Source organism: Armigeres subalbatus, chromosome 3 (assembly GCF_024139115.2).
Source record: "Armigeres subalbatus isolate Guangzhou_Male chromosome 3, GZ_Asu_2, whole genome shotgun sequence".
NCBI lineage: Eukaryota > Metazoa > Arthropoda > Insecta > Diptera > Culicidae > Armigeres > Armigeres subalbatus.
Window position 1 is genome coordinate 56,150,962 of NC_085141.1, and position 20,042 is coordinate 56,171,003.

Below are 20,042 nucleotides of genomic sequence, written 5' to 3' on the forward strand. Positions count from 1 at the left end.
CTCCCGGCTGAACTTCTCAAACATGTCAGTGAGCAGCTTTATGAAGTTCTGCACCATATTATGTCGAACATATGGGAAGACGAGGAAATGCCTGCTAGTTGGTTGGACGGCCTCATTTGCCCTCTCTTTAAGCAAGGGCACAGACTGGAGTCCGCCAATTACCGAGGAATAACCCTCCTCAATTCGGCGTAAAAAATTATGTCCCGTATTCTGTTCAACAGATTGTGACCGCTTGAAGAGTCCTTCGTCGGCGAATACCAAGCAGGTTTTCGTGAGGGCCGATCAACGACGGATCAAATGTTCACCTTGCGACAAATCTTTGATAAATTCCGGGTGTACAACTTGCAGACACATCATCTGTTTATTGATTTCAAGGCGGCGTACGATTAAATAAACAGTGTTTATAGTTTACGCAGTAAACGTAAGCGAAAAGCTGCCGTCAAACGCCCCCAAGCTTTCGTTAGTTGGCAGAAACGAACTGCACCTTAGCTAAAAGCCCTGTATGTTGCATTAATTTGACTTCTATGCTGGCTTGAGGTCTCGAGTTAGCCTTGTGAACAAAGGCTCAGAAACCGGAAATGACGAGATCGATTCTTGATCCGGTCTAGGATGTTTTTGAGTGGGTGGGTTTTTATAGTGTATCCATTGCATTTGCCGCACAAGATACATACTAATGTAATGGCGGGCATAGAAAGCTTTCAATTAATAATTAAAGAATTGCTAATAGATTGCTAAGTTAAAAACCAGGCAAAGTTCCAGTTGGAATGGAAGCTTGCGATGCACTTATGAGATTGACTAATTCACCGAAAACCGATTGCTAAACTGTTAGCAAGTTTTCAATAGTAAATAATTATCATACATAAATATTGTAACACACTGCAGTCGGTTTTCACGCGGAGGATATGGGCCACGTAAATTAAAACAACCGAAAAACTGCGTAAATCCCGAAATATGTCTGCATGAACCGCGGAAAATTCGAAATTCGAGTAAAAAAAATCGCATAAAAAACTAATTGTGTAAACAGAACAGCGTAAAAAACGACTTCAGTGTACATCGGGAATAAAGCGTTGACTCATCCTTGATCGAATGGTCCAAGAAAATTGAAAATCCATCGAAAAACGGCTGAGATATTAACGATCAAAGTCTATCATATTTTCGTGACGTTTTTTGATTTTTTGCAATCGTAAAGTGTACCCCAATATAGAAAAGACAGACGTAGTTCTACGTCAAAACTATTTAATACTTCGAAGGAGTTAACTGTAATTGTGAAAATTCTTGTATCACCTTTTTCGTAAGATGATGAAACCAATTTTTACAAAACCTTGACAGGAACCCCCAATCAATTTAAATTATAAGCCACAAACCATGGTGAAGAACCCTACCAACAGCATAACAGCGGTAGCAGCATCGTCCTGGCTATGACGGTATCGCCGGGACAAATTAATATTTATAATAATCTGATTACTGCCGCCATCATCGCACAATAATGAATTGGCACCGCACTCAGCTCATTACAATTGTCAGTCGCCTGTAACAGTCGGTGCCGGTGAAAATCGGATCTTGTTCAACGCGACGCCCAGATTTGTCACCTAGGATAGGGGTTGTTGTTCATTATGTATAATTCCTCTTTGAACATCGACGGAACAGCAGCAGCACATCATCGATTGCCGACTCGGGAGCGGTGTAAGCATCATGAGCTCTGCCATTCATCCGAAACTTGATGGTTGTTCTGAATGCGACGACAAACATGGCAAAGCTGCATGGTTCCCATGGGTATCGTTCGGTATGAAATTATGATGACCTTAGTGGAAATGAGATGCTTCTTCGCTGTGTTGTTTCCAATGACGATGCGAGCAGACGGCGTGGAGGAATGGAACAGATTCCAGTTGATTGCTTGCTATAAGCATAATTAGTTGGATGCTTCCGTAATGATGTGGGTTGTTACTGGTGACAATGGAATGCGAGGAATTTTAACTTGAAACGATGATGGTGCCTTCTCTGCCGTTTAGCTGTCAATCCCGAAGAGGACTTGCAGATGTTTTTTTCGTAAAGCCAGTTTTTTTAAGAATTGAATTGTTGTTAGCACATGGAAAATGTCTTCTAAATCTGATTGATAAAAAAAAATTTAATTGTAGGACGATTATCTCTTAATTGTGTGATTTTATTTATAGTTGGTATTGAGCATAAATACGCTTAATCTCTATTGAACAGTATGTAAGGCGGTTCTTAATGCAGCGTTTATTCCGAAATTAGACTATTCTTTATTTAGTTATTATTATTATTATTAAAATTCAAAGAAAGATAAGACGTATTTTGATCATAAACACTGTGTTTAGCACCAACGCAACAACACAACTGCAAATCACCCAATGAAGAACTAACCGTCCGTACAAAAGCCATACACCATCATGATCATAATCATTGTCTTGCATGTGAACAAATTGGTTACATCTTCTCACCCTTTTCCTACGCTTTTCTTCCATCGAAACCATTAACATCACAAAGCGTGTCACAACCCACCCAAACAAAAAGTAGCAATAATAGCGTGGAAAATGGCCCGCAACACAAAGTGTCATAATGTTTCATTTATTAACTCAATCTTGTGCGGTTCGGTTGCTTACTCATGATGGCCGACATCGTCCCTCCCCAGCAGGAAACCGCAGCCCCACGCACACACTCCCATATACAATAGGCTGCCCTCCATCACGACGGCTATTATCATTTCTTCTCGGACACTCTTGACCCCCGCAGACGGACACGCACGGTCTTTCACTCCGGAAGGGAAAAAAACCTCGACCTCCTCACGGGGGATGCCCGCCCGTTCAACTGAGCCGTGCGCAAATACTACGCTCGACTTGAACTAAATGTGCGAACACGGAGAGCATTCGGGTAGCCCAGCTCTCTAATTGGTCGTTAATTGAGTTGTGAGAGGTTCTTTTCACGCTTGCCCGACCCGGTTGGCCACCACCGCACCGTCGGTCATTGGGCTCGACGACGAGATCGACTTTCCGCCACAAGCGCTATAATTATCACCTTAATTAGCGGGGTGAGCGCCCGATTGGAGCTAAAGTATCACCACGCACACAGTCCGTCAGAGTGGCATCAAGCGGCACCCGGCGGGAAACCCATTCCGACAGACGGACTATTTGTACTAACTGACCGGCCGAGAGTGGAGCGAGTTGTTGATGGGAGGCAAGATAATAGCAACCTCCGGTTGGGATCATATTTCACTGCGTCACGGAGTGTGTGAAAAGGCGTCGGTCGGTGCTTTGGTCCTGAATGGGGGCGATTTTGTGTCCCTTCATCGTCATTCACCGGGGGATTAACGATACATTTGTCTATGAAAAAGGGGTTGGTTCGTTCCGGATGGTTCGGCAAGTTCAAAAGATAAAAGTACTTAATGCACACTAAGCTGGGGCAGAAAAAAGGCTTGTGGAATAAGGGGGGATTTGATGTTCAACTTGAGTAGCTAAGAGTAGCCTAGAATTTATGAAAGCTTGTTGGCTGACAATGGATTAAGCAGGAAACGTAAAAGCTGACTTTTTCTACAAATTTGTGGATAATTCAAACAATTCTTAACAAACTACACCGCAATGTGGGACCACGTCTGAAATACTATGAAAGTGGAATTTCCATATTTAGCATATTTTGAATCTTTTATTTTGTAGTAAAGCAAATCATAGTGCACAATTGAGACCAAACAAGAATTGGTATCAACTTCTAATTCATGATAATTCCTGAGCACAAATGCAACTAAAAAAATTCTGAAAAGTTCTGTAAGTCGTCAATAGATTGTGGAAGAATATCCGAGGGTATTCTGTATGATGTTCACAACCAGAGAAAATATTGAATAGACCTTGATTGATTGATATTTAAATGACCCTTTCGGCCAAATGACCCTTCCGTTCAGTCAAATGATCCTTTAGACCAAATGACCAAATGACCATTTGGCCAAATGACTTTCGGCCAGATGGGTTTCGGCCTAATGGCCTGTTCGGCCTAGTGGCATTCGGCCAAATGACTTTCGAGCGAATTGGTTTCGACCAAATGACCCTTCCCCGTAGAAAATACCGTCATCACTCGGGGCTTTCATATTTTTAAATTTTGTTTTTTCAAGTTGTTTTTTCTCAGAATAGCGAAACGTTTTTTAATTTCTTTTTGCAAAACTCGCCAAAAAATTCTCAACGAGGGATCGCGAGTTCTTTAATATTGCCTTCACCTCACATTTTTTTCAGGATCTGAAATCGTCGGACGCTGAAGATCGTCGTCAATAATTATGGAGTTGAATTTAATTTCACATTTAAGAATTGCAATGTCTCTGGCTTCGACAATTAAATTTGTCAAAGATACGAGAGCATCATAAATATCACTTTTGGCATCGAAAGGAATATCAACATCGAAATTCCTATCGATATACGTTTTATATGAATCAATACATGATAGTTGGAAACAGGATTGTACGGCGTGGTAAATTAAGAATAAAACTTAATGTAACATTTCAAATTGTTCACACACCTACCAGCAAGATAAATTGGCATTAAATTAATTTGTCATTAGAAAATAGTTTTTTTTTCATGTAAGAGTATGCCAGATAACCCATTTCTCCCTGTATAAGGAATTTGTATTCTCTCATGCGTTCTTAAAAGTATTTTTTTTTCTACTAAATCATATTTTTGCGCTCTTCCAAAACGCTCATACAGCAGACGTCACTTCTATTTGTCGAGCTGAGTCTTTTGGAATATAGCATTATGGAACTCCAAGCCTTCTATCAGGCCATATGTTCTCTTCCTAGACAGGACTAATGCAGGCTTTAAAATGAAGGATCAAAGAGAAGAAAAATGCATGATTTTTCAAAAGAATTCATTTTGAAGATTGAATTATATTTTCGCTTGCCTTAATCGTGGCAAATACATCCTTTCAAAGATGGGATCATTTCTCCCCTTGCTTTGAACCAATCAAATGTTTGAATTGAAAAGAAAAGAAGTCATAGCCTCTTTGGCTTCTACTGGGGATTATTATCATATCATCTTTTGCCATCTTTTGTATCCTACGAGTGAAGGAATCTCATCTCCCCTTGCCTTTAATCGAGCGAGTGCTTGAATTGAAAGAAGGAACTATATCATCTTTTGGCTTCTGCTGGACCTTCCGTCATCCTTTGAAAGATAGGATTAGGTCTTCCCACACCTCTAGCCAAGTAAATTCCTGAATGAGAAGAAGGAACCATCTCGTCTTTTGCCATCTTCCTGGCAAAAGCATCATTTGAAAAATTAAACCATATCTTATCTTCCTCTCTGTCGGGAAGATGCATCCTTTGAACGAAGGGAGCATATTCTACCTTGCCTTTAACCGAGCAAATGCCTAAATGGAAAGCAGAAACCATATTGTAATTTGCCTACTGACGGTTAAACGCATTCTTTGAAAGAAGTGTCCCTATCTTCCCTTGTTTTAAACCGAGCAATTGCCTTAACTCAGCGGTTCTCAACCTGGGGTACATATACTAGGGGGTACCTCGGACAAAAATGCGTAATGGCGTACGTATAACAATTACAATCGAAACTTATTAATAAAGTTTTGACAATTGTGTATTTTTCATTTCAAAACTTTGTCATGTACATAATATGCATTATTGATTTTTCTTCTTCAGACTGAAGCCGGAGTGGTCTGTGTAGTGTATAAAAGTGTTCTCCATTCAGTTCAGTCCATGGCTGCATGACACCAACCACGAAGTTAGCGGAAGTTCCGCAAATCGTCTGTCACCTGATCGATCCATATTGCTCGCTGTGCACCTTGGGTTTTGTTCCTGTAGGATCGTTGTCAGGAACCATTTTCACCAGATTACTACCCGTCATTCTGGCTACGTGCTCGGTCTACCGCAGACTTCCGATATTCGCGGGGTGAACGATGGATGGTTCTCCGAACAGCTGATGCAACTCGTGGTTCATTCGTCTTCTCCACCATCTGCACCCCAGCTAATAAGCGTTTTGTAGATAGTCAGTTTGGTGGGGTGGCGAAGTCTATTCGATCGGAGCGCTTTGCTTCCCGGAAGGATTCACCCAGACAGCTTGGAGGCCCCCTTTCAAGATGTTCAGGAGCCTTCTTTCGAGAGGCTTGGAAGCATCCTTTCGAGAAGCTAGAAAATCCCCTTTCAAGAAGCCTGCAAGCCTTCTTTCAAGAGACTCGGAAGCCTCGCTTTGAGATACCCGGAATTCTCTTTTCAATAGGCTCGGAAGGCTTTTAAGAAGGTCGGATGCCTTCTTTCAAATAGCTCGGAAGACTCCTTTCAAGAGGCGTGAAAGGTTCTTTTCGTAAGGCTTGGATAACTACCGTCAAGATGCTGGAAGCCTTGTTTTAAGATGCCCGGAAGTCAAGAGGCTCGAAAGTCGCCTTTTAAAAGAGTCGGAAGACTTCTTTCAAAAAGCTGGGATGGCTCCATTCAAGAGGCTCAGGAAGCTACTTTCAAGAGGCTCGGAAGCCTCCTTTCGGGAGGTCTGGAAGCCTTGCTTTAAGAGACCCGGAATCCTCAAAAGCCTCCTTTCAAGAATGTCGGAAGCCTTCTTTCAAAAAGCTCAGAAGACTCCTTTCAAGAAATTCGGAAAGTTCGAAAACTCCTTTTAAGAGGCTCGGTAGCCTTTTTACAATAGGCTCACAAGTTTCCGTCCAGTAGGCTCGGAAGCCTACTTTCAAAAGGCCTGAAAGCCGTCTTCCAAGAAGCTCGAAGCCTGCTTTCAAGAGGCTGAGAAGCTTCTTTTCAACAGGCAGCGAAGCCTCTTTTCATGAGGCCAAAAGCCTTGTTTTAAGACGCCCGGAAGTCTACTCTCAAGAGGCTCGGAAGCCACCTTTGGAAAGGTCGGAAGCCTTCTTTCAAAAAGTTCGGATGGCTCCTTTCAAAAGGCTTGTAAGCCTCCTTTTAACATGCTCGGAAGCCTTCTTTTAACAGGCTCGGAAGCCTATTTTCAATAGGATCGCAAGCCAATTTTCAAGAGGCTCGGAAGCTTATTTTCAATAGGTTCAAAAGCCTACTTTCAAGTGGCTTAAAAGCCTCCTTTGAAGAGGCTCTTCTTCCAAAAAGCCCGAAATCCTGCTTTCAAGAGGCTGAGAAGCTTCTTTTCAACAGACAGGGAAGCCTCTTTTTAAGAGGCCGGAAGCCTTGTTTTAAGACGCTCGGAAGATCACTTTCAAGAGGCTTGGAAGTCGCTTTTTAAAAGGGTCGGAAGCTTTCTTTCGAAAAGTTCGGATGGCTCCTTTAAAGAGGCTCGGGAAGCTCCTTTCGAAAGGCTTGTAAGCCTCCATTTAACAAGCTCGGAAGCCTTCTTTTAACGGGTTCGGAATTCTATTTTCAATAGGATCGCAAGCCTATTTTCAAGAGGCTCGGATGTTTATTTTCAGTAGGCTCGGAAGCCTACTTTCAAGTGGCTTGGAAGCCTCCTTTCAAGAGGCTTGTCCGGAAGCCCGGAAGCCTGCTTTCAAGAGGTTAGGAAGCTTCTTTTCAACAGGATGGGAAGTCTTTTTTCAAGAGGCCGGAAGCCTTGTTTTAAGGCGCCCGGAAATCCACTTTCAAGAGGCTTGGAAGCCGCCTTTTAAAAGGATAGGAAGCCTTCTTTCAATAAGCTCGGAAGCCTCCTTTCAAGAGGCTTGTAAGCCTCCTTTCAACAGGCCCGGAAGCCTGATTTCAAGAGGCTCGCAAGCCAATTTCCAAGAGTCTCGGAAGCTTATTTTCAAGATGCTCGAAAGTCTGTTTTGAAGAAGGGAGCGTATACTTTTTTGACTTATGCAAGGAAAGGTGCGCTTTTACAGAGATGATTATATCTCCTACAGAAGTAAATAAAAAAATAGTTTTTACTCTTGAGTACTTACAATATTGCTATTCGAGTTACCGTCTTTTTTAGTTTGTCTCAGTGAACGAGAAGCCAAAGCCGCGATAGAGCGATCAAAAACCAGAGGAGCCAAAGTCTTAGCCCGTCAACGATACTCGGCTCTTGAGTAGGAAGTAAAACGCTCATGTCGACGGGACAATCGAGTGTGGGCAGACTCTCTGGCCGACGAAGGAGAGAGATCCGCAGCAACCGGGGACATTCGTCTCATCTACGATATCTCACAACGCTTAAGCGGGGCGAAGATGAATGCAACGATGCCTGTGAAAGACACGAAGGATCAGTTATTGATCGACCCAACTGACCAGCAGAAACGCTGGTTCGAGCACTTTGAACAACTTTTTCAAGTGCCAGCCAGGCCATCACCACCTCGGCATGATCTGCCTAGGATCCGACGTATAACACGCGTCAATACCGAAGCTCCATCACTGCTAGAGATTCAAACAGCCATCCAAAGCATGAAATCGAATAAAGCCCCAGGAGTCGATCGCATATCAGACGAGATGCTCAAAGCTGACGTCATGACATCCGCTCAACTACTGCATCGTTTATTTCGTAATATCTGGGACACCGCAACTTTCCCGATCGACTTAATGCAAGGTATCTTAGTGAAGGTACCTAAAATGGGTGACTTGGATGTTGCTGTGTACCGTTCTCAAAGTTCTATGCAAAATTATTCTAGCCCGGATTCAGGAGAACATCGATGTGACTCTCCGGCGGCAGTAGGCCGGATTCCATTCCGGCTCCTGATCCTGTGTAGATCATATTTTCACGCTCCGCATCATTCTGGAGCAGGTCAACGAATTCCAAGAGTCTCTTTACTTGGTATTTATTGACTACGGAAAAGCTTTTGAGCGTCTCAATCGCGAGAATATGTGGGGTGCCCTGAGACGCAAGGGGGTTCCTGAGAAAATCATCAGTTTCATCGAGGCATAGTACGAGGCCTTCTCGTGTAGAGTGCTGCACAATGGGGTCTTGTCCGACCCTATCCGGGTCGTAGCTGGTGTGAGGCAAGGATGTATTCTATCACCGTTACTGTTCTCCATCGTAATCGACGAGATTCTGGTAGGTGCGATTGACCGTGAACCAAACCGCGGGCTGTTATGGCAGCCTATAACCATGGAGCACCTAAACGACTTCGAATTGGCGGATGACGTTGCACTACTCGCGAAACGGCGCTCTGATATGCAGAGTAAGCTCAACGACCTTGCCGATCGCTCCACCTCGGCAGGTTTAGTCATCAACGTCAACAAAACCAAATCGTTGGATGTAAACACGGCGACTCCTTCCAGTTTCACAGTAGCCGGGCAACCAGTGGAGAATGTTGAAAGCTTCCAATATCTTGGTAGCCAAATGGCGTCAGACGGCGGTACCAAGATCGACATAGGCGCACGGATCAAGAAAGCAAGGGCTGCCTTTGCGAGTTTAAGAAATATCTGGAAAAACAGGCAGATAAGTGAACGCACCAAAATACGAATTTTCAACTCTAACGTGAAATCTGTGCTGTTATACGCTAGCGAAACATGGTGTGTATCAGTGGAGAACACTCAACGGTTGCAGGTGTTCATTAACAGATGCCTGCGGTATATAATTCGGGCCTGGTGGCCTCACAACTGGATCTCAAACAACGAGCTCCATCGTCGTTGTCACCAGAGGCCGATAACAACAGAAATTCGGGATCGGAAGTGGGGCTGGGTCGGCCACACTCTACGTAGGGGCGGAAACGAAATCTGTAAGCAAGCATTAGACTGGGACCCAGCGGGACATCGCAGCAGAGGCAGACCCAGAGGCTCATGGCGGCGAAGCCTCAATAAAGAAATAAAAGAAGTCGACCGAAATCTAACCTGGCAACAGGTTAAAGCGATAGCCGGGCATCGCTCAGGATGGAGATCTTTCAAGTCGGCCCTTTGCACCACCGGAGGTGTACAGGATCCATAAGTAAAAAAAAAGGTCATTGGGTCGAAAGGGTCGTTTGGCCAAATGGGTCATTTGCCCGAAAGGGTCATTTAGCCGAAAGTGTCGCAACCCGAAAATTGGCCAGAACCTCCAGAGCTATCAAGCGGAACTGAAGCGGACAAAGAGAAGAGACATACAGCTGTCGCATGTATTAATTCTTCAGCCGAGGAGTTCAACGAATGGTACCTAGGACGTTCCTCATCATACATCGAGCTCGTTAGACGAACTGCGTATTGGTTACGGTATCTGAATCTGTTGCGTACACCACGAGGTCAACGAAATCCACCGAAGTTTCTCACAACAGCGGAGCTGAAGGACGCAGAAGTAAACCTGGTCCGGAGAGTTCAGCAGGAATGTTTCGTAGAAGAATGGAGGACACTGTCTAAAGGAGACTCTGTTCCGAGAAAGTCGTCACTGCGTTGGTTCAACCCGTACATATCAGAGGATCGGGTGATTAGAGTAAGAGGGCGACTTGCGCATTCGAAAGAGCCAGAGGATACGAAGCACCCTATGGTATTACCAGCACGCCATCAGCTTACCAAGCTGATTTTACGTTATTTCCACGAAAAACTACTGCATGCTGGGCCGCAGTTATTATTGGCAACTGTTCGATTACGTTTCTGGCCGCTGGGAGGAAGAAGCGTGGTTCGAAACGTAGTACACCGATGCATGAAATGCTTCCGGGTGAAACCATCATCGATCGAGCAGTTTATGGGGGAGCTGCCAGCGCCACGTGTTACTGTATCCCGACCGTTTTCTCAGACCGGCGTAGATTATTGTGGGCCATTTTTTGTCCGGCCAGCACCTCGCCGCCCAGTGGTAAAAATGTATGTCGCTGTGTTCATTTGCTTGTGTACCAAGGCGGTGCACCTCGAACTTGTTTCGGACCTGACTACTGACAGGTTCATCCAAGCCCTGCGACGATTCTCGGCCAGAAGAGGAAAATGCGAAGATTTGTACTCCGACAATGGCACAAGCTTCGTTGGAGCGCGGAACAAGTTGAAGGAATTGGACGAGCTACTAAGAACGAAGGAACATCGAGAGGGTGTGGCGAGACACTGCTCGGAACAAGGGACACGATGGCATTTTAACCCGCCGAGTGCTCCTCACTTTGGAGGCCTATGGGAGGCCGCGGTACGGTCCGCCAAGATTCATCTTGTGAAAGTAGTAGGAGAAACGCCGTTATCACCCGAGGATTTTACCACGTTGCTCGTACAGATAGAGGGTTGTTTAAATTCCAGACCGTTGACGCCAATGTCGGACGATCCCAACGATCTGGAGCCATTAACACCGTCGCATTTTTTGATTGGTTCCAGTCTGCAAAGCTTACCGGATCCTGATTTGGAAAATGTCAAACTGAACCGGCTGGATCGTTTCCAGTTAATGCAGAAGCTGCTCCAAGATTTTTGGAAGAGATGGCGGCGTGAATACTTGTGTCAGCTCTAAGGGAGAAATAAGCGATGGAAACCACCGATTAAGGTCGATATTGGTGGGCTAGTAATAATTCGGGAGGATAACCAACCTCCAATGAAATGGAAATTAGGCCGTATCACTGCTGTCCATCCTGGTACCGACGGGATTGTAAGGGTGGTTACTTTAAAAACGGCCTCCGGAATTTTCAAACGCCCTATAGAAAAGTTGTGTGTTTTACCGTTTCTACACTCAACAACCAATTAAAGAAATTTTCGACTCCAGTTCAACCTTCCCATTCCCTTTCCCGTCAAAGAGGATATTCTATTTAATTTCAGAAATTGGATCAATTCCTGGGTGGGTGAGGATGTTGTGGAGTAGTATCGCCTCAATTACCCAAAACTACAACCCTGGTGCGATAAATTAACTGCGAGCCTACATCGAATGCTGCTGACTGCAGAACAAAGGATTGCCTGCGGTCCAGCAAGCCATCAGACGGCTAGTCAAATATAGCTATATGTTTAGCAAGACTAGAGTGTGGATAGAAAGCGAAAGTGACCAGGCAAGGTAAACAATCACCCGAATCTATCCACATCTCCGATAGGCAATGCGGTATAAGGAGAGCTCTGATCGTTACCTAGGAGCACGCAAGAGAGCGCGACCATCTGGAATTGCAGTGGTGGGTATGTTGCGCGAGATTAGGTGGTTTTAATTAGGAGCAGATTTCAATCCTGAGAATCGTTGTTCGTCCGTATCATAGGCGATCGTGACAATTCGACTGCTGATGACCAGTCTCATTTTCTAGTTTAGTTAGAATCGGTCCTCAAACTGAACCACAGGCGCGCGTAGTGGCCTTCGCATGGCAAATAATAATTGTATACGTGTGTAGTAATAAAGAACAAATTATGTTAACTTTAAGTAAAGAATAAATGTAGTTTATGTGTAGTTTGTGATTTCCTTTAAATAAAGTGTTTTTTAATCAGTCCGCGAGTGTTTGCAATTTGCCCAAGAAGGATTATTCCCCAGAAGCTATCGATGCAGGATAGCTTCATGAAACCCCAAGAACAATCGCCAGCCAAAGGAAATTGTGATTCAACGAATCGGACCAATTTGAGTGTTGGGAGCCGCCAAGGAAATCGAAGGAGGTAATTACCCGGTTCCTCAACACACCTTCAATGTCCTCCAAGCGATCAGAGTCGTTAATGGCCTATTTTACTACATTCATGGTTCGCCTCCAAACAGAGAACTTTGGAAATGAGCCGTTGAACAGCTGATTTTGAAGCTAAAACGGAAATGACCGTTTCCCCTGAGGCAGTCTGAAGGACCTGGAAATCGACAGACCTTTTATTTTGTATGTATGATTCTTTTCCCGGTAGAAAACAATTGAGGAAGAGTCATTGAATGATTGGTGTTTACTTTATCATGGATTCAATCAGCAAAAGCCCTGTCATACATATGTTTACTAGAATAATTTAGTAACGTTCACCACAAATTAAAGCTTCTGAACCTTCTTTCGGAAACCCCGGAATATCTCTTTCAGTTTCAGCGCAAATTCCAAAAATAAACTCGAGATTATCATTGACAAAGACAAAACATATTTAATTTCACCCGTAATTTACCTTATTTTGTCTATTTCCTGTACGTCAAGGTGGATACAAATCAATTGTCAAAGTGAGTAGGAAAAAGTTAGATATTCAGCAAAAAAAAACTTTCTTCTAACGCGTTCTCAATAGTCCAACATTTATGCCTTTCAGCACTGTAGTGCACTGTAATTATATTTATATTACGTCAGACACGTGTTTTTCTGTTCGAAATTGTTTTGACTCGCGCATGTATGCAGTACCTCGTGTCAATATTGTCATTTTCAACAGTTTACTGTTTACGTTGATATTATTTTATTGTATTACACTCATGATGCTAGACATCAAATAACCATTCGCTATCATTTCGTCCAGCAAATATCGGTGGTTCCATCACGAAACCAAACTAATCAATTACATGTCAACCGAGTCAAAAAAAAAAAGCTTCCGATCAGAGATCAAACCACTTATTCTACCATCAATCAAATATCAACAACCGATGAAACCCACATATTGGGCACAAACAAAATGGGTTTCCCGGGCTCGCACTCACCGCAGCCATCATTTGGGCTGTCACAAACCAGCCCAAATGAGTTGTCGTTCCGCTTCGTTTTCGCCCACTCACGTGTGAAAGTGAGCCACAGTTCATTAATTTTGTCCACCTTCGTCCTGCTGTTTGCTGCTCGGTACCATAACATCGGTTGGGCCCGTCCATTGCCTGGAGAGCTAGCGGTCATCAGCAGGTGAAATTGCAAACGCTGCTGTATTGGCTACAGGAAACTTCCCTCGATTTCCTGAAAATAATAAGAGGGAAGCCCACGTTTTTCCCGACACAACACCCCCATCTCTAAACGGTCTACCTTCGGCAATCAACACTCTCATCTTGCTGTCCCAGATGGTGAGGCTCCGACATGTTTGCTTCCAGTTTGTTTCCGCTTTCATTAAATCCTGCGGGACTAACGGCATACCTCACAAAACCTAACAAAATCCCCAAACTAAGTCCAGTGTGGCGCCGATGGAAAGGAGAGAGGCTGTCCAATACGAAATAGAAAAACCTTTATGTTTGTCCTGCATGTTTGCTCCACTCATAAATAAATTATCCAGATAAACACACGGCTCGGATGGGACTACTTTTTCCGAAGCGACAGAGGAGACACGAACGGGAGGGTCGAAAAGTTGACTTATTATTATGGTAATGAATGCCCACAGAAGTTCTGTTGGCTCACCTAGCCCGGGTGTGTGGGCTGACAAACAAGTGTTCGAACCAAACAAGTGAATTAAGTGGCAGAGGGTAGTGTGGCAGTTGGCATTTATGACCGTTCCACGCCGGGTAAGGGTGAATGTTTCAAGTGTCTGAAACGAAGAATAATTATGAAGGAGGTAAATTGGGAAAGAAGAAGTTGGATGTTTATAAATGTGACTGTCATAAATAGATCAACTTTTAAAACAACTGCTCACTTATAGTACGACAATAAAACAAGAACGTCATGAACTTTAAGAGTGAAATATGAGTACGATTATTGTTTCTCAGTTCCTTAGAAACAATTTTTAAATTCTATTCAGTAATGTCACTTGAAATGGTAGCATACGATATATTCGGCAGCAATTTCAGTTTAAGATTAAATGAATATTTTTCAAAATATCATTATAGGTAAGTAATGCATTTTGAGAACAAACAATCCGACCATTCTATTGTAGAAACCTAAGGACGAAACGCATAAATGGTCGTTGCGTTCTTTCATTCCGGTCGCATTGTACCTGATGATTGGTGACCCACACTTGAACTGCATTATCTACATAATACAATCCTAGCTATTAAAAAAAAGATTTTAAATAACTGTACGCTGAAATCTGAGCAGTGCAAAGATCATCGATTAGGTAACGGTATTGTGTTTATCGGGGTCTTCAGTAGCCTTGTGAGCAAAGGCGAAGGATTGCCAGTCCGGAGATGGCGAGTTCGATTCTCGGTCTGGTCTAGGATGTTCTCGGGATGGCAACTTTCTCAAGACCCTGCACATAGTGGATCTAATCGGACTTGCCACGCAGGTTTCCGTTCCTCTTGAAAGGAGGCTTCCGAGCCTCTTGAAAGGAGGCTTCCGAGCCTCTTGAAAGGAGGCTTCCGAGCCTCTTGAAAGGAGGCTTCCGAGCCTCTTGAAAGGAGGCTTCCGAATTTCTTGAAAGGAGGCTTCCGAGCCTCTTGAAAGGAGGCTTCCGAGCCTCTTGAAAGGAGGCTTCCGAGCCTCTTGAAAGGAGGCTTCCGAGCCTATTGAAAGGAGCCTTCCGAGCCTCTTGAAAGGAGGCTTCTGAGCCTCTTGAAAGGAGGCTTCTGAGTCCCTTGAAAGGAAGCTTCTGAGCCTCTTGAAAGGAGGCTTCTGAGCCGCTTGAAAGGAGGCTTCTGAGCCTCTTGAAAGGAGGCTTCTGAGCCTCTTGAAAGGAGGCTTCTGAGCCTCTTGAAAGGAGGCTTCTGAGCCTCTTGAAAGGAGGCTTCTTAGCCTCTTGAAAGGAGGCTTCTGAGCCTTTTAAAAGGAGGCTTCTGAGCCTCTTAAAAGGAGGCTTCTGAGCCTCTTGAAAGGAGGCTTCTGAGCCTCTTGAAAGAAGGCTTCTGAGCCTCTTGATGAGAGGCATCTGAGCCTCTTAAAAGGAGGCTTCTGAGCCTCTTGAAAGGAGGCTTCTGAGCCTCTTGAAAGGAGGCTTCTGAGCCTCTTGAAAGGAGGCTTCTGAGCCTCTTGAAAGGAGGCTTCTGAGCCTCTTGAAAGGAGGCTTCTGAGCCTCTTGAAAGGAGGCTTCTGAGCCTCTTGAAAGGAGGCTTCTGAGCCTCTTGAAAGGAGGCTTCTGAGCCTCTTGAAAGGAGGCCTGAGCCTCTTGAAAGGAGGCTCTGAGCCTCTTGAAAGGAGGCTTCTGAGCCTCTTGAAAGGAGGCTTGAGCCTCTTGAAAGGAGGCCTGAGCCTCTTGAAAGGAGGCTTCTGAGCCTCTTGAAAGGAGGCTTCTGAGCCTCTTGAAAGGAGGCTTCTGAGCCTCTTGAAAGGAGGCTTCTGAGCCTCTTGAAAGGAGGCTTCTGAGCTCTTGAAAGGAGGCTTCCGAGCCTCTTGAAAGGAGGCTTCCGAGCCTCTTGAAAGGAGGCTTCCGAGCCTCTTGAAAGGAGGCTTCCGAGCCTCTTGAAAGGAGGCTTCCGAGCCTCTTGAAAGGAGGCTTCCGAGCCTCTTGAAAGGAGGCTTCCAAGCCTCTTGAAGGGGGCTTCCGAGCCTCTTGAAAGGAGGAGGCTTTCGAGTTGCTTGAAAGGAGACTTCTAACTCTCTTGCAACGGAGCTATTTAACTTCCCGGAAAAAACCGTCGTTCTCCTCAAATAAAGGCCTCCAAGCCTTCTAGGTCTAGATTTTAATCACTTTACGTGTTTTACGCATTATTGTTCGAGGTACCCCCTGAAGCCAGCGAAGTTTCCCCCAGGGGTACATGTACCCCAGGTTGAGAACCGCCGATCTACACCATATTTAAAAATGATAGCAGTCGTTGAAAAATTGACTGATACGTTTTTACGTAGCATAGTTGAAAACAAGCACGCAAACATTCGTGAAGGATGAGGCATAATGAAAGCAAACTGGATTCAAATTAAATTTATAATTTGCTGAACGATCTTTTGTGACTATTCTCCATTAACAATAAGATGAAACCAGATTTCCCGTGGTCAGCCAAGTGTATCATACTGTTCATTGGTATTGTCGTTTTTACGAGCTCGATAGCATAATACTACAAACATAGCGATTTACAATTGATCATGATTTGAAACCGCACGAAAAAGATACTTCAATACAAAGAATTCACTTTATCCAGCATCCACATTTTAGTTAGAAAGCTTGAACATTAGAATTCCTCGCAAACGGTACTATACTTTTGAGCATTTTTTTCCATATTCAAGGGATTCGGATAAGTAGAAAAAATTTCCCATTCTCAACTCTTTCCATTTAACAAAATGGGTTTTTTACGCAACAACACTCAGGGTTAGTAATGAACGAGAAAAACTTCCAAGTTTCGAGAAGAGCGGTATTACAATTTCATTTCGCTGTTTGATGCATACCACTTTGCAAGATAGCTCATTTCTTAGGGCTATTTTACGAGCCATACCAACAGAGCAGTGCTATTCTGGTTCTTCACACGGATGAGGGTGCTGTGGGTGTTTATAAAATGTTGGTTCATCGAAATGGATGCCTTCTGTGGGTGTTAAACTTGAAAGTCGTTCCAGTAACAACTTTCATGAAGAAGTACGATTCGCGGCGTTTGCAGTAAATCTATAGAACATGATCGATATTGAAACCTGCTGTATAGTACGCCTCGGTCATAAATTGTTGATTGCTTTCGTGAAATAATCAACAGTCATTTGCATTTTCTAAGTAGAAGAGAGAAATATATTTCCAACAAGAAACTACGGGCTTGGTGGTCATATGGCTATTGATTGCTATGTCTAAAATTCCATTAGCCCGAAAATTAATACTCCGAATGAGACACTTGGTTCCCTGGGGCTTTCTTTGAGTGTTGTCGATAAGTTGAGTGTGGTTCAAATTGCTTTGTGCGATAGTACAAGTGGAAGCCAATATCGATAGTCCCACCACCCTGAAGTATTACCAAGCAAAAAATTATAAACTGATAAGAATTTCTTTTGGTTCTTATTCCAACTCAAACTACTTGTAACCAGCTCGGTAAATAAGCATCTGTTGTTGAACTCTACCCTCCGATCCATTCCAGTAATTGCTTCCCCCTAATATTGTATACACAAGATAAATCTCAATCTGCCACTTACCTATGCTAATATTTACAGTCAATTGTGTCAGCAGCACCAGGGCGATAAATGTCACCGGATGCAGATGGGATCCTATTTTTCTGCTACGGCTTCTACTCCTACTGTTGGCGGTGGTTGTGGAGGAGGCATTGCTAAATGGCAAATATGATTGGGTGCCTGCTGTGACCAATGGACTCCGACTGCTTCCATCATCGTGGTAACCGCCACCATGATGCTCATCACCATCATCCACGTCGACGCCCCGAACATTACGATCAGCAGTGCCAGGGCAGTTACTATTGTGGTTGACCTCATTCGAGCTCTGTGGGTTTGTTCTACATCCGGGCCAACACTGAGCCTGAGCACCGGATGGAATGGCTTCGGCCAAGGGATGCTTCCCGCTGGCCAAATCCTCGGTGGTACCAATCGCACTCCCGCAACCGTAAAAGTCCATATCTGCTACCCGTTCTAACCTCATTCTAATGGTTATGATTTGTTTATCGAAATCGATAATTTACGCTTTTGCTTCTTCTAGTCCTTTTGTCCTTCCACGGGAAAGCCGAAGCTGCTGCTGCTTTTTGCCACCGAGGATTCAACTTTTTGTGGCAAAATTTATGACCTCGTATTTATTTTGATATTTCACTCGAAATGCTCTCAAACCGTGCTGGGGAACGAAACCCAGGTTGGCAGATGATACTTTTTTTTCTGGTTGCAATTTGCTGCTTCGCTAGCTTTCTATAACCTCCGACGCCACCCTACGGCAGCCTTTCTCTGGGTAACTCAGACAAATGGTTGTGATTTGTTTTTATCTTTGGTTTTTGTTCACAGGAAGCTTTTAACACGCTCTCACCCCGACCGTACCAGCGAGTGCGGAGTAGCGAAGCTTTATATCGTGAAGCCAAAGCCGCCTGCAACTCTTGCTTTATTGGAAATCGATTTGTTCGCTTTTTATTCCGTTGTTGAACGCTTGTTTTTTGTAGCTCTTTTTGTGTGTTGAAAATGGGTAAACGTAAACAGCAATCTGTTCAAATCTTCATTATTTTGCGCAAGTCAATATGCTGCCTACGGGTATGAAGCGATTTTGCAGTCTCCAACTCTGTGGAAAAATTAGAAAAGAATGTTCATCAATTATTGGATAGTTTCAATGCATGAATAGAGTAATATTTTATTTTTCTAAATTAGCAACGTTATATATCTTTATCTTTAGGGGCCCTCCTTAGTCGTGCGGTAAGACGCGCGGCTACAAAGCAAGACCATGCTGAGGGTAGCTGGGTTCGATTCCCGGTGCCGGTGCCGCCAATTTTCGGATTGGAAATTGTCTCGACTTCCCTGGGCATAAAAGTATCATCGTGCTAGCCTCATGATATACGAATGCAAAAATGGTAACTTGGCTTAGAAACCTCGCAGTTAATAACTGTGGAATTGCTTAATGAACACTAAGCTGCGAGGCGGCTCAGTCCCAGTGTGGGGATGTAATACCAATAAGGAGGAGGATATATCTTTATGAGAGCTATATCGAATATATTATAAACGGAAACGGAAAAAAATATTAGTTTCCATATCCATTCTACTAAAAAGAAGTTGAGAGTATTCCATTGCACTAAAATACTTGAATGTATCTTTTCGGATATGTACTCCGACCTTAGCAATTAGGATCGTCAAGTTATTGATAATAAAATTCTTGTCTTACTACTGAGACCTTGATACATATCTGTTGATACATATAAGTGGCACTCAAGTAGGTATAATTGAGTGAAATAATGCTAACTCGTCTTACGGCAGAATCAACTTTATTTTTAGGAGATGGCTTTTCAGTCAAAATGCTAAACTCCCCGTTCTTTTTGTTTTTGCCTTTATCGTACAACAAAGTTGTACCGGGCTATATGATTACTCCAAAAAAGAACTTTTGATAGATGGCCTGGAGACTCATAGTGTTATATGTATACCGATCGACTCAACTGGATAAACAAGCCAGCTCTTCTTCTCCCTCCCAAATAATTTCAATCACCTGGTGGAATTTTTCTTTCAGTCTGCAATTCCAATTTTTAGAAGCTCGGTCGAGATTTCGTCCTTCTTAGCGGCCTTTTTAGCTCTCGAACAGCCTTTTTCATAAGCATATGCGGTATTTCGAAAAATTTCGTTTCATGTGGTTCGAAACGAAATTCCGCGGAATTTCGCGAAATTTGAACATGACGAAATCTGAATTATTGATTTCGTTTCGTTTCGTAAAATTACAAAAATTTCGCTAGAAAAATTTAGCTTATAACGAAATTTTACGGAATTCCGCGGAATTTCGAAACAAATTTAGACTTAAACCACACTGTCTCGTAAGGTCGAGTATAATCAAAAATTTTGGCTGCGCCGCTGAACAAAATCATAAAGCTGTTTTCAAAACCTAATGTTATGGAAATTTTTATATTAACGTATGCTAATTAATCCCATTTTGAGTCGAC

The 20,042-nt window shown here is 43.5% G+C and overlaps 1 protein-coding gene across 1 annotated transcript in view; it reads right to left on the reverse strand.

The window, feature by feature from the left end:
• The window catches only part of LOC134224346 (hemicentin-1), a 587,700-nt gene that overhangs the window by 338,753 nt on the left and 228,905 nt on the right, over nucleotides 1–20,042 (reverse strand). Inside the window, exon 3 of the mRNA XM_062703676.1 lies at nucleotides 17,611–18,685. Coding sequence (XP_062559660.1) covers nucleotides 17,611–18,067 — 457 coding nt within the window. The 5' untranslated portion in view covers nucleotides 18,068–18,685. The remainder of the gene's footprint in view (nucleotides 1–17,610; nucleotides 18,686–20,042) is intronic.